At 42.2% G+C, this 13,794-nt stretch overlaps 1 protein-coding gene across 1 annotated transcript; it reads left to right on the top strand.

Annotated features, from left to right (window-relative positions):
* Positions 1 to 600: 600 nt before the first annotated feature.
* Positions 601 to 12,231, top strand: OSTM1 (osteoclastogenesis associated transmembrane protein 1). Its single transcript, XM_052689568.1, has 6 exons — positions 601 to 950; positions 4,031 to 4,145; positions 5,646 to 5,743; positions 8,115 to 8,279; positions 9,017 to 9,182; positions 9,488 to 12,231. Exons 1-6 carry the CDS (start codon positions 630 to 632, stop codon positions 9,541 to 9,543), a joined length of 921 nt encoding a protein of 306 aa, XP_052545528.1. The 5' UTR covers positions 601 to 629; the 3' UTR covers positions 9,544 to 12,231.
* Positions 12,232 to 13,794: the final 1,563 nt, after the last annotated feature.

Here is a 13,794-nt window from a genome sequence, read left to right as displayed (position 1 = left end):
GAAGACTGCCTGCCTGCTGTCACTCACACCTGCTGCTCTGGAAAGGGCCTGCTTCCTGTGACTATGCTTTTATGGAAGCCGTGAGGGAAAATTGGTGACCAGGTGTGAACTGGGGAGCCCTGCCTTGGGACACTGCTCAGGAGGTGCTCTGACTGCAGAAGGTGTGGTGTGTTCCTCCCTCTTTGATTCCGTTTTCTGATTTGGGGATTTTTTCTAATTATTGCTGGTTTTTTTATTTAATTTTTTTTTTTTTTTCTTCACACTTCAAAGTGCCTTCCTATACAACAGGTACTTTTAAGCACTATTTTTGGATGAAAACAGTGTTGCCCGACTGGAACAGAAAATGCACTCGCACGTCATGAATATCTAAGAGAACAAAACTTTTAGATGTACTCAGACCCAGGGACGTCCTAGGGCCATACAGGGCACAGTGCATCTGCGCGGAGCCACAGACCATCCCACCCAGCAGGCCGCCGCCGCCATTACCCGGCCCCATCCCCACCCACCCAAGAGCCCGCTCCGCCTTTGGCCCCGCCTCTTTCTCTGTCTCCACCAATGAGCGGCCGCTTCCCCAGGCGGAGGCGGGTCGTTGCCCGGCGCGGCACTTCCGGTTCCTCGGCGCGGCCGCCATGGCGCCGCTGCGCTGTCAGCTGCTTCTGCTGCCCGCTTTGGCTCTCGCCTTCGGCCCCGTCACCGGGCTGGAGGCGCCGGACGAGGCCGAGGAGCTGGCGACGGGGATGGCGGCGGAACTGCGAGCCGCGGGGTTGCCTGGAGATCTGCCCGAGCTGGAGCCCGAGTGCCGTCGCCTCCTCACCGCCTTCGCGGAGGGCAGCGCGACGCTGTCGGGATGCCTGGCCCGCCGCGCCCGCCCAGTGCGGCTCTGCCAGGCCTGCGGCGGCCTCTACCGCAGCCTCCTGACGCAGTATGGGGACATCGCCCGCGCCGTCGGGGTGCGTCCGACGGGGTGGGGACGGGGGCCCGGCTCCTCGGAGACTGGTGTCCCTGCGCTGAGGGGAGCGCTCCGAGTTCCTTTTATGGTCTTGTGAAAGGGGAAGCGATGTTCTGGTACCGGCTGTCCGTCTGTGTCAGTTCCTGGCGTGGAGGGGTGCACAGAGGGAAAAGACCCTGCCTTCTCCTTTGGATGGTGGGAAAGCCCGGGTTGCTTTGAAGCTGCGCTTCAGGTTTGCTGAGTGCCTGAGGGGAGGCTTCGTGATGGCCTCGCTAGGGGAGCAGAAGGGCAGCACTTATCTTTGCTTTCTGATTATGGCAGCGGCAGGACCTGAGGGTATGGCATGGAAATGCGTCAGGGAGGGTCACTTTGGGCACTGGGAAAGAGTTTTTCACCAGAGGGTGGAGGGCACGGCCCAAGCTGCTGGTTTGGATTGTGTTCTCAGACATAGGATTGAACTTTGAGTGGCCCTGTGTGGAGCCAGGGGTTGGACTCAGTGATACCTGTTGGGTCCTTACAGTTCAGGATATTCTGTGATTTTATGTCATCAGTGAGTAATGCTGCCTTTCTGGGGAACCAAATCCCCGTGCGCATGGATCCAAGGCTGGTAGGAGCGTGTGGCAGAAGCATGGTAGCTCTGGGCACTGGCTTATGCCTCTGAGCCTCAGCAGTGGGAAACCCTGACTGAAGACAGGTCTCCTGCTGCCATCTTCCTGCATCTCTATCCCCTTATTTTCATTTCTCCCTACTGGACGTGGTTGATGACTAATGCTATGCATTTATGTCTCTTCTTTAACTCATCCAACTTGTCTGTTTTTAAAAGTTACTCCCTAACATGGTGTGAAGATGACAGTGGTTGGATGAGACTGAAGGGCTTTGTCCATTCTCTGATGATGACTGGAAGTGGTTGTCCTCCTAGAGTACAGGAAGACTTTATAGCAAGTTTATAGCAGTCTGTCACTGAGACTCCCAGTTTAGAGATTACTGAATCTGTGTTTGGAATCGCTACTGATAGACAAAACCTGCATAGACTTCTGATACTACAGCTTCATGCTGTAAACAGTTTCACATTCAGTTAGCTGTCGTGTTAAGAAGTGTCACTTTTTGCCTACTTTTGATTGTTGTCTGCCTGACCTCCCTCGCCTTTGTTCTGGTAGTGGAAAAGCAAATGGACGTTCATTTGATATTTGCCCTCTCAAAGACAATTACTTAGCCTGTAGTCTGCTGTTTGAGTGTAGACACCTGTGTTATTTGTTTCCTGTCTGGAGACCGTTCCATGCCATCTCAGATTAGGTCATGTGAAGGTGAGGGAGTGAGCCTGTGATTCTTACTTTTATATGACATCTTAAAGATACGTACAGAACTCTGCTGAAATACCTTGCATTTGTGGGCGTAGGTTACCTCTGGGATACTTCTGGGTAGGTTGCCAAACAAATCCCAGTGCTTGCAGTGTGTAAGAACTCATTAGGGCTGTTTTTCTGGAGTGCTGGTTCAGAATTTCATCTGAAATTTGTTCCGAAGAGCATTTGACTTTCCTTCTGTGCAAGGATGACCTAACCAAATAAATACAGAATGTGAGCTCCTTTGACCTGAGTCCATGATCATGATTGATCAGATATTTGATGTTTTTGGTCATTCCCATCCTGCAGTAGTTACGCAGCATGAAAGAAACAGTCAAGTTAAGTTTTGGACATCCCCGAAAAGTAAAATCCTCCTCACTAGGCTTATTAAATAACTTAAGAAAGCATCTTTAAGGAACAATATAGTTTGACCGGATCCATGTTGGGATGTAAAATGCTTTTTCCCATTCATGAGTTTGTGGTGAGGAAGTTTCAGTTTTAAGCACCTTGTGAAGCAGTCGGGGAGTTTCCTGCATGTGCAACTTGATTGCGTGTCTGTTTGCTACTTACTAGAATTGAAACTGTGGGAGTTACCAGAAGTGGCAATATTAGACTTCTGCAGTTCAGTCTCGAAGGGAAACTTTCTTATTTAAAAAGAACTAAATAAATGTATTATAAGGGTGGAAAATGTATGTCTCATACAGCTGTATAAGCCATGCATTTCTTGTTGAAGAGATTCTTTTCTTGCATGTCCCGTGTTGCTTATCAAAGAGGCATTTGGCAGCTGTGCCAGTTCTGAGGAGTGCTTAAGGCAATTTAGCAGCTAGAAACCAGGAGCTAGAGCACAGGAGTCAGCTGACTGCAGATCATGGTTTCTATTGGGGATTTGAGGGAGAAAATAAAGCTCTAGAGGAGAAAAACACTGTAAATTCTAATAGGGATATTTCATTTCCTGTTTATTTTGTAGCTGCTTTTATAGTCATTCTTTTTTTATTAGTTTCATCCAGAGAATAATTTGTTCTGAGAATTCTCCTGTGTCCCCTTTGAGGATTGGGTATGTTGGATGGCTCTCTCAGATGAGATCAGCTTGGTACCCACATCCAATGAAGAAGAGAGCCTGGCTTAATAGTAGGCTCATGGGAGTTACTGCTGTGTTGCTCTTTGGAGGACTTTGTTCCTGTATAGCTGTATGTGGAAGCAGCTTGCTGCTGTTGGTCCAGCATTTCTGGATGTTGTTTTCTGTTGTTTGGGTTTTGTTTGCTTGGAGGCCGTTGCATTGGTTCAGCTCCTTCAGATAATTCTGTGGTCTCTTGAGAATGACCCCATCAGTTTCTCTGGCTGTGAGGGCCTGGAGCTGGCTCCAGGGGCAGCTGTCCAGAAACAGGAGAACAGGAGCTGGCTGGCCTGTCATAGAATCATGACATCACAGAATGGCTTGGGTTGGAAGGGATCTTAAAGATCACCTTGTGCTTCCTTCTTCTTGCAGTTGCATACTTTTAACTGATGTTCATGCAGTCCTAGTAGCTCTTCAGAGGCAGTGCACAGCAAGCTGTGTTGCTTGTGGTAAGATTTTGAGGATCAAAAGACTTTTTTCTTCAGTCGATTCTGCTTTGCTTAGTCTAGAATTGTCAGTGTGATGAGATGTGATATTTAGCTGTTTGCCTAAAATACTTTCCAAAAGCTTTCCCTTCGTTTTTTTTTAACATTTTCTTGTTCTTTTTTAATTTCATTTTTGTTCTAGAATTCCTCCGAGAGCCACGACTGTGCCAAAAGTATCCTGACCTCGGACAGGCTGCAGGTAGTTGTGACCCTTTCAGCGTTCTTTAATGACACGTGGGAGGCAGCCAACTGTGCAAGTGAGTGACTCGTTCTGTAGCTGTCATGCTACTGTTATGACTTAGCTCAGTGCTGCATCTAAAATTTGCACAGATTGGAATTGTGTGTATTTTTTTATGCTGTATATAGTATAGTACATACTGTATGTAGTATGTGAAGATCCTAGGCTAGAATAGCTTCAGTGAGGAGTACAAGAGATTTTTGTATTGGCTGTGGGATGCTGCCAAAATCTGAGGGTGCCAGTCTAGCTAAAAAAAAAAAAAACAAAACCACCAGATATTGTATATATTTCTTTTAGATAATTAGTTCAAACAGTAGTCTTGTTAGGGTTTTATGATCTACAAACTCTAATGGAGACTTTCCTTGTTTTCAGTGCAGTTTCTTCAGTTTTTCTACCATCTTCCTTTTATTTAAAAAAAAAAAAAAAAAAAAAAAACATATAAGAAAATTTGACTTCTTTGTTAATAAAAAGCCAATAGCTGGAATGCTTTCAGGTTGAATAATATTTGCCTTCACAGCTGTGCTTTTGATTTCACTTAATGGGTGAAGAGTATCCAGGTCCACCGTTGTGCCTCACTGTCCTTGTGCTTGCTGATGGTGCTGTGCTATACTTACAGATAAAGCATGGCTTTTTGCTGTTCCCCTGGTGTGAAAACTGGGACCTTAACCTTAAAGGTGCCCTAGAAAGCAGGGAATAGTACTGTGAAGCTACGTGTTACAGATTAGAGCATGTAGAGTTAGTTTTCTTTTTACACATCTGGGATCTGTGAAGGCTGGAAAGACAATGCAGAAGCAGCAGTGTGGTCTGTGCTGTCCTTCCGGGTTTTGACCTGTATGTTGCCCTCCCAGTGTCCAGCTGAATGGCTGTTCTCCATGCTGATGTCAGTTCCTTCTCTCAGGAAAATTTTCTAGAATGTTGGCTTGCTCTCATAGTGCCCTTACTGAACATTTAAATTCCCAAACCCCTGCCATTTCCAAGGGTGTAACTGATTAGAGCATCTGAAGTAGGATGGTTGGCTGGAAGTGGTAATATGTAGGGGTTGAAATGGTGAAATGGCCACTTGTATTAAACAATAATAACTGCACTCTGATTTCTACCACTGTGTTTGTGGTCTGGCCTTTGCTTGGGTGCTGTCCATTTAATCTCCATTTCTGATGCTTCTGCTTTCCCATAATAACTATTACCATTGCTGGGCAAAGCCAGGTTTGCAGGGTAGAAAATAAAAGTAATGCCTTGTTTTATCTTAAAGTCCAAAGATAATTCAGACCCCCTCTTCAAAAAACTCTTGATGATAGTCTTCATCTTTCACTTAATCAAGGCCAATTAATTCTGAAATGTATTCTTGTTGAAGAGTTAGGTCAGCAGGTCTGAGAATCAGTGGCAGGCAGATAAGGAAAATGCAGGGTTGACTAGACCCGTCTTTTATAGTCGAGAGCTCTTTTTGCAAGAGTGGAGTGTCTGGGAATTGTCAGCTCTGGAAATGTTAGAATATCCTCATGTTTTTCTTTCTCTTTGACAGATTGTATAAAGAACAACAGTGAGGGATTATCAAATTCCACTCAAGAATTCATGGATTTATTCAATAAATCTCTGACATGTTTTGAACACAACCTTCAGGTATTTATGCTGCGTTTTTAAGAGAAGCACTAAATTATCTAATTGCTAGAAAAACCTAATTTATGCTGCATATAATGCAGGTATATACCAGGCAAAATTCACAAACTTAGTGGCAGTTTATGCAGGTAAAGCCATGATCTACAGAAATGCAGATGTTCAGAGATGGCGACACTAAAATAATTCTAATTGATATTCACCTTGACTTCATTTTGTATGTAATTGTGATGCTGCTTCACGTCAGAATTTCTGCATTCACAACAGTTGATAATTACTTAGTGAGTGCAATAATGTCTGCATGCTGTAAATTTCTTTTTTTGCCTCTTTGTGAAATTATTGTCTTCTGCCTGAACAATTCAGTCTTTAAATAACCTTTTAATAATAGAGAGTAGTTCAGAAGGACCAGCTACTTTAAATGATGGTTACAGTTGTTTCGACTTGTAAAATAATTAGCAGTCCATACTACAAAGGTAATGTAATGCAGTTTGTGAAATAAATGTAGTAATTTTCCTCAAAGAAAATGTCCTAAATTGCCCAAGAAACAGTGCACGTTCTGTTTCAGTCAGTAAGTAGGCACATTCTGTGATCAGTCAGTGGTAAAAATGGGCAATAATGAGTATGGTACAATCTCAGAGGAAACTTTTTTATTATTAATGATGTGAGAAAAGTGAGCGTTGGTTGGGAGCCACACAGTCTGATCTGTCAGTCAGAAGTCTAAATGAGATCTTAACCCATGGGTGTGCATGCCATGCCTGTAAAAGCCTGCACCAGCAGAAATGTCCCACTGTTGCTGTTGCCACATCTGAAGGGCACCACCCACCTCCTCACTGTGCTCACATCCCATTTGGTCTCCATAAACACTCAGCAAGTGTTGATGAATGTCAGTGGATGTCATTTTTTCTGCGTGGAGGAATTCAGTGACACACCTTTGCTTCATACACACTTCCATGTCAGATGCCATTGTGTCAGACTGCCCCTCTGCTGCCGTCTGTTGCACAGCAACAAAATGTAATGGGATATTGGTGAGAAGGTGCTGCTGCCATATCTGCTTCTGATGTCATGGACTAACATAATAAAATAGGAGGCATTACTTTTGAGCTAATGTGTATAAGTAACAAAACATTTTAGTTTTTAGTATTTTTTAATTAAAAGATAAAAAAAAAAAGAGAACAACGAAACCATAATGTGGGGTATTTGACCTTGTTTTTGTGAAACTAATGATGACATGAAGATGTGATGGTGAAGCGAGAGATATTTCTCTTTGTTAAGTTAGGGCTTATAAACGTTTGGCAAAGAGACACGATCAGATTTTTGAGTTGAATGTCTAATTGCAACTCTGTGCATTCCATTTGAAAATTTGCAGGTCGTGTATTTATGCTAACTGAAAATGGAGTCACAAATACACCAAAAAATTGATAATTGTTTTTTGCAATCTTGAGGTTTGTGGAAAGCATAGCTGCATATTTTTTGCTGTGTACTGGTCTGTGTTTAGCTGATGTATCAAAATACGTAAAATTATTTGCCATAACTTGAGTTAGTGCTGCACTGTGCCCTCTACTTGTCCTGGTTTCAGCCCTGATTGGTTAATAGCACACTGATGTTTGGTTGTTGCTGAGCAATGGCTGCATGCTGGCTGTCACCATGATGTTATAGGGCAGGGGGCAGCTATGTTGCAAACCATGCTGGGCTGCAGGTTGAATGTGCCTCTCTTTACCCTATGTTGGTCATTAGCTGTTTTCAAGTGTGTTGTATTCCATTTAGTAATGGTGAAGGCCATAAATGAAATGGGTTTATTATGGCAGGGTTTGTAATGATCATGGTTGCTCAGCAGTAGTAAAAGCTTCTTGACAATGGCCAGATGATCAACGTGGCATTCAAGGCCAGACTGGATGGGGTTTTGAGCAGCCAGGTCTAGAGGGAGGTGTCCTTACCTATAGCAGGAGGGTTGGAACTACATGGTCTTAGAGGTCCCTTCCAACTCAAACCATTCTATGATTCTGTCACCAAATGAAAGCCAAGAATACTGTTAAGGATCCTAATCTGTGGTGCCAGAGTAGGAGTTACTACCAATTCTTTTGTTTCCCTTCCTTCTCTCTTATCTGGTACTTTTGAAATAAGCTTTACAAAATACTGCTAGTCCAAGGAGCAGTTTGAGTTGCATGGTCTACAAAAAATGGATTTTGTCACTAGAACAGCCTAATGAATTAAAGTTGGTCCCTTTCCTTCCTGCATTCTCTTGTGAGTCATTTGACTGGGCCTTTTTGCATTGTGGTTTGTTGCAGATCTGGATTTTTGGTTCAAACTTGACTCTGTATTTTAAGATTTTTATAATGCCTTAAATCTCTTTATGAGTACTGCTGTTTTATAACCTTAGGGGCAAGCCATGGATCTATCACCAAATAACTACACTGAAGTATGTAAAAACTGCAATGGAACGTACAAAAATTTGAATGACCTCTATAACAAGTTGCAAAGGCTGAACAGACATGGTGATGAGTCTGGGCATTCCACACATTTGTGTATCGATGTGGAAGATGCAGTAAGTATTTGTTAATATTCAGCAGGGAGATCTTATAGAAGTTAACCTGAGCCATTTGTGCTTGCCTTGCTAGGGATTGCCTTTTCTCTCTGAGTTTGGGACTGGCAGTAGTGCGGATGTCCTGCAGGAGGGAGCCTGGTGAGGCAGTCTTGTTAGCTCCTGTCCTCAGCTCCTGATTGCCTGAGCACGTTCCAGTATGAGTAGTTGCACTTTAATTTCTTGTTACTGTGAAGGGGACAAATACTGTAAAAAACAACAACAACAAAAAAGCTCTTAATCTTTTAATGCAAAGCTTTGCTGCTGTTTTTGTAGACTGTAATGTTGATTCCTTATTACAGCAGCTGTGTCTAGGGGTCTACAGGATTTGCAGCATATGTTTGGAAAAAGCTTTGTTACGTTGCGGGGTTTCAAGTGATTGGGGCAAAAGGAGTGTTGGTGAAAGTGTGAGATTAGCTCCATCCGCACAGGCTGTCAGTGAGTTCTGTAGGAAACAGGCATGTGGCAATATATGCAGTATATGTGCATACAGCCTTTTTATCAGTTTGTTGATGTGAAATTTTGGCTCTGTGTAAATGGTCTGCTTTGACACTTCCAGGGATTTGCTTGTTTTTGAGGGGAGATCTGTGAAAAGTTGTTCCCTGGGGTCATGTTTGAACACTTGAATATCTTGAGACCTGAACGTCTGCACATCAAGAATGTGCGTGCTCTCTTACTGCTGGCTTGTGTTTTCCTTTTAGATGAACATCACTCGGAAGCTCTGGAGCAGGACTTTCAACTGCTCTGTTCCCTGCAGCGATACGGTCCCAGTGATTGCCGTTTCGTCCTTTATCCTCTTCCTACCTATTGTTTTTTATCTTAGTAGCTTCCTTCACTCAAAGCAGAAGAAGCGGATACTCATTTTGCGTAAGTGATGTTGCTCATTTTGCTGTTAGAGCTGGGTGTTGCCAGGGACTCTCTTGGCTCTGGTGGGAGCAGGGGCCCAGCCGGCTCTGCCTGCAGCTGTGCTGACGGCGCTAATAGCGACTATTAGTCTGCTGCTGTCCCCTCAAGAAGGGTAGTAAAGAGCTTCAGCCATATCTTTTCATTAAAGTTTTTGGACGTGAGCAGAAAGCTGTTTGCAAGTCTGTGCCGAATAAATAGAGGGAGTGGAGAGACTAGTTTTGTGGAATTCTTTGTGTTTAATTTTCATATAATTTTTCCCTTTCTAGCCAAACGTATCCAGTCAAATGCCAGTCTTGTGAACATCCAAGAAAAATACAGCTGAGCTGCAAAACAAAACCTGAGAACTGCTGCTGGTATACAGTGGGTACAATTGTGTTGGAATGAGGCCGGCACAAAAGAGGAGTTAATTATGGTTTAGTGTAATGATACAGAGCAACACAAGTTAAACAAAATGCTGTCTGACTTCTAAGCGAGGATATTAACAAACATGACAAGGCAGGGCTGTGTGACACTGTGTGGACTCCAGTTTTGAAAAATCTGTGTTTTTTCCAGTCTCAGGCTGAAGCTGGTGTTTTTCTGCCTCTGAGCCTTTGTATTTCTCACCACTGGAATACTTTCTTGGCACGTTTTTTTTCCTCTTTAATTTATTCTATTAGTTTCACAGAAACCTATCTGAGATTCTGAGTCTTTTTGAAATGTTTTTCATAGACAGGAAAGAATTGAATTAGCATTCGACATTCCTGTTTGAAACATTATTTCCATGTAATACGGCCTTGGGATGGGCAGAAAACTTGAAAAATAAAAATTCTCTTCTGATACCTCTTGCTGAAGTCATACAGCTGCTGAGCGGGTTGTAATGGTCTCTGTGAAAAATGTGAGATCTGCAGTGGAAGTGGTAATATATAATGTCCAAAGCCAGCAACAAAAGCAACAGAACTGCCAACACTAGACGTGAATAGCAATCATTAATGACTACAGTATTGAGCTATTTCAGAACAGGCAGCGTATTTACTCATTTGCACACTTGAACCACTAAGTAAAATAATTGCTCTTTATATGTTAAATTTTCAGAGGCTTATTCTAATGTGTGCCTGGGTAATTGGGAATATCACTTTTTTTCTATTTATAGTATTGTTTCCTTTTTTCCATTTAATTATAGAGTGTTTTTTTTTTTTTTTTTAATGTGAGAAGTGAGGTAAAGTCAAGTCACTGGAAGGATTTCCTAGTCTAGAGCTTGCTGTGGCTTAATACAGAGGTGTTTACAGGAATGTGGTGGGAAAAAACACAATCCTTTTCTATATAACATTTTATCAGTACATGAGCCAGGGAATTCTCTAACTTGAAAAGTGTCCGGCAGGACAATAAAGATACTGTGTTGGCAATTGATAACTTTTGATAAATAGTTTTAAAAAATAGCCATGTGGAACAGATGAATAATTAATATAAGGTTGCAGGATTCCAAAGCAGATAAAAAAAAAAAGCTGCATAATAATGTCAGGATGGACAGTGCTGCTGGTGGGCAATGGTGTGGTTCTACAGGCAACAGCTGCAGCAGTACCAGAGGTTCAGTTTGGCTGATGGTGGTGCTAGCTTGGGAGAGCAGTGGGGTTAAAGTGATTTATAGCTAGATCTGAGATTAATGAATGTCTTTGCCCCCATTTTGAAATGTGTTTTTATAACCATGAGATAATAACAGCCACATTGGCAAAAAAAATTTCTCTTGAAACCTGTCTCTGACTTCTGTCGAAGCTCCTATGTATTTGTCTTGCTTTGGAGCCTGATATGTTTAATTTTTCCTTTGCACAAAGGCTCAAATAAATATATAGCAATTTAACAAAACATCCCAAAGCTCTTTGAGTTATTGTGGTTCTTTGGTTTTTTTGTTTTTGTTTGTTTTTGTTTTTTTGAGTCAGGACACACTGACCATTTTAAAGTCAAGTGTGTGTTTAATATGAAGTACAGTAGCATGCTACTGACTGGTTATGTCCATATGATTGGTGGGGTTTTTTTTTTTGTTTTTTTTTTTGTTTTTTTGTATTTTATAACAAAAGAATAGTATTTGTACTTATCTGCCTTTGTTACGTGTGAATTTCTAGGTCAACAGTCAGTTTGCTCCAGGTAGTGTGCAACAATAATAGAAAACTGTTACTTGGTTATTCTGCAACTGGGAAAGGCATGCTGCCTTCAAAAAGGAAAAAAAGATGAATTTTTTTTGTATCTTGATTTTTTTGTATCTCTTATTCTCAAACTTACACTTTCTGGGATTTAGCTGCCTGTTCTAATAGCATTACTTTGATTTGGGACATCATATGATTGAGAGTTGCTGAAAGCAATCTTTCATTCATGCAGATAAAGCCAGTTTGTATGTGCAGCATTTCAGAATGACAGCTTTTATACTGTAAGCAGTGGCTTTTTGAGCACATTCGTGTTAAGTAGGTCTCAAAGTCATTACTTTGGATGTGGTGATTAAGCACTTTAAAAAAAAAAAAACCAAAAAAAAAACCCAACAACCCAGCTTTTCTTATTTTCCTGGTTGCTAAGCCAAATGGAAATGCTCATGTGACTTTTGGTTTTTGTTTTAAAGCAGCAGTGATGTTTACACTTGAGATTTGTAATCTTCTATCTACTGTTTCTCCTTTTTCTTTTTCTGCAAATTTCGCACTACAACCTTGCTTTACAGTCTTACATTTTTGGTAGGATGTTTCTTACAAAAAGCAATTGACTGAATTCTCTTTGTACTCTTTCTTAGAGAAATGTGGAAGCACACAGTTCGTGTGTCTGAAGGAGGCCTAGAATTCTTTTGGCTGCTAATCTTTTACCTTGGATTATTTTTTCTTTTTGGTATTATATATGCAAAATGGCAAACTTTGGAAATCCTGGTTGTTTGTATCTTTTTGTGCAAATAAAGATTTCTAACGGGGGAGCAGCACTTTGGTTCGTATTTATACTTATTAGGAAACTTCTCAACACTGGAAGTCAGCTTTAATAAAGATTGTTAATAAACAGTGAACAGTGTGGTTACTTAATTGCTCCATTTGTAGTGGTTTTATGCTCCCGCTGTTCTGGGTTTGTGTTTAGAGGCACCTGCTTATTATTCCTCATTATGCCATTTGTAGGAAAACAGGATCAAAAAGACATTTTCAAAGCAGTGCTGCGCTGAATTACAGAACAAATGAACTGCAACTGCTGAGAAAGGGTGGAGTTTGAACTCAGTTCAAGCCTGCTGAAGCATATGGAAAGACTGCTGTTAATAGCAGTGGAGTTTCTTGCATGGGCATACATGCACAGTGGTGGTGAGGATAACTTGGGTGTCTCCCTCTGTGGGGAGGCTTTTACGTGCTGCACTGGCTGCTTTTTTGGCTTCAACGGTTCCACTGCTGAATTTCTGTTAAAATTGATGATTTTCTTAAGAATGACAGTGCAGTGAATCACAGCAGAAAGACTTGGGCAAATATAATCTCAGTGGGTTGCATGCTGAGGGACTTCTGTGAAGACTGAGAAAGTATTCATGCCAGCATGTAGAGGCAGCTTCAGCTGGAAAACTAGGTACTGTTCTGGTTGTGTGTGCTCTTGGGAGAGGGATTCAAGAGGGTGTAAATGCAAGAGGAGGATAAGCAGGAAGGGTGGAGAATGAAACCAGGGAGTGGAGCAGACATGGGAGGAGAAACCGTGGCTGGAAACGGGTGCCTGTAAGCAAACTAAGAGCAAAACACTTCGGAAGGAGAAGCTGCTGAAAATTCACAGGTGGCTGAGGCAGCCTGCGGGAGGAGGGCACAGAAGGGGCTTGGCTGCAGCTGAGCTGGAAAGAGGAGGCTCAGGATTCAGGGTAGAGTGAGATGGTGGACTGGCAGCAGGGAGGAGCTTGTTTCCCCACTTGTCTGTGGTGGCACATGTAGGCCAGGAACAAGAAGGAACAAGTGGTAGGATGGCAACAGGGACTTGTGAATCGTGTAAAAGCAAAGCAAATGCATTCTTCTTGGATGGTACTTGGTGTGATGCTGTGGAAGTGTTGAAGAGATCTTGATTCCAAGGTTTGCAACAAAGCTCCTGTTTTAGTTGAAACAGTGTGGGTTACTGCTTAGTAATGAATAATGGACTTGATTTTCCTTGAAAACAAGATAATAAGCCTTGCTTCTTGTATAACGGCTGCTTTTTTCCATCTTTATGAAATGTCTCTTAGAATCACAAAATGGCTCAGCTTCTGAATATTTTGCTTCTGGTGCTCCCTGTCCAGTTAATCAGTTGCCATCAAATCTTGCAATTCAGCTAATTTATGCATTAGGTTTCATTTCCTGAATACAGAGCTTCTCTGGAATGATAAACTACATGATAAGTAAAATTACTGTTCTCCTAATCAGAATGTATATGTAACTTGCTGCTTTTGCTTCATATTTTTGTGTAAGTTTTCCTTCTGGGATCAGTGTAAACATTTTTAGCCTGGCTATTGTTAAGCTTAACCGTACAGGATGCACCTTCTGTGTTTATGCCAAGGTAAAAAGTTACACATTGGAACAGAAAAGTCAATCAATTCGGCAACTTCTCTGAAGCATTCCATCTCCCAGTACTGCAATTA

Source organism: Tympanuchus pallidicinctus, unplaced genomic scaffold (assembly GCF_026119805.1).
Source record: "Tympanuchus pallidicinctus isolate F22 unplaced genomic scaffold, pur_lepc_1.0 scaffold1, whole genome shotgun sequence".
Classification (NCBI taxonomy): domain Eukaryota; kingdom Metazoa; phylum Chordata; class Aves; order Galliformes; family Phasianidae; genus Tympanuchus; species Tympanuchus pallidicinctus.
Note: the sequence above shows the minus strand (reverse complement) of the source record. Positions and strands in the feature narration are given on the sequence as shown.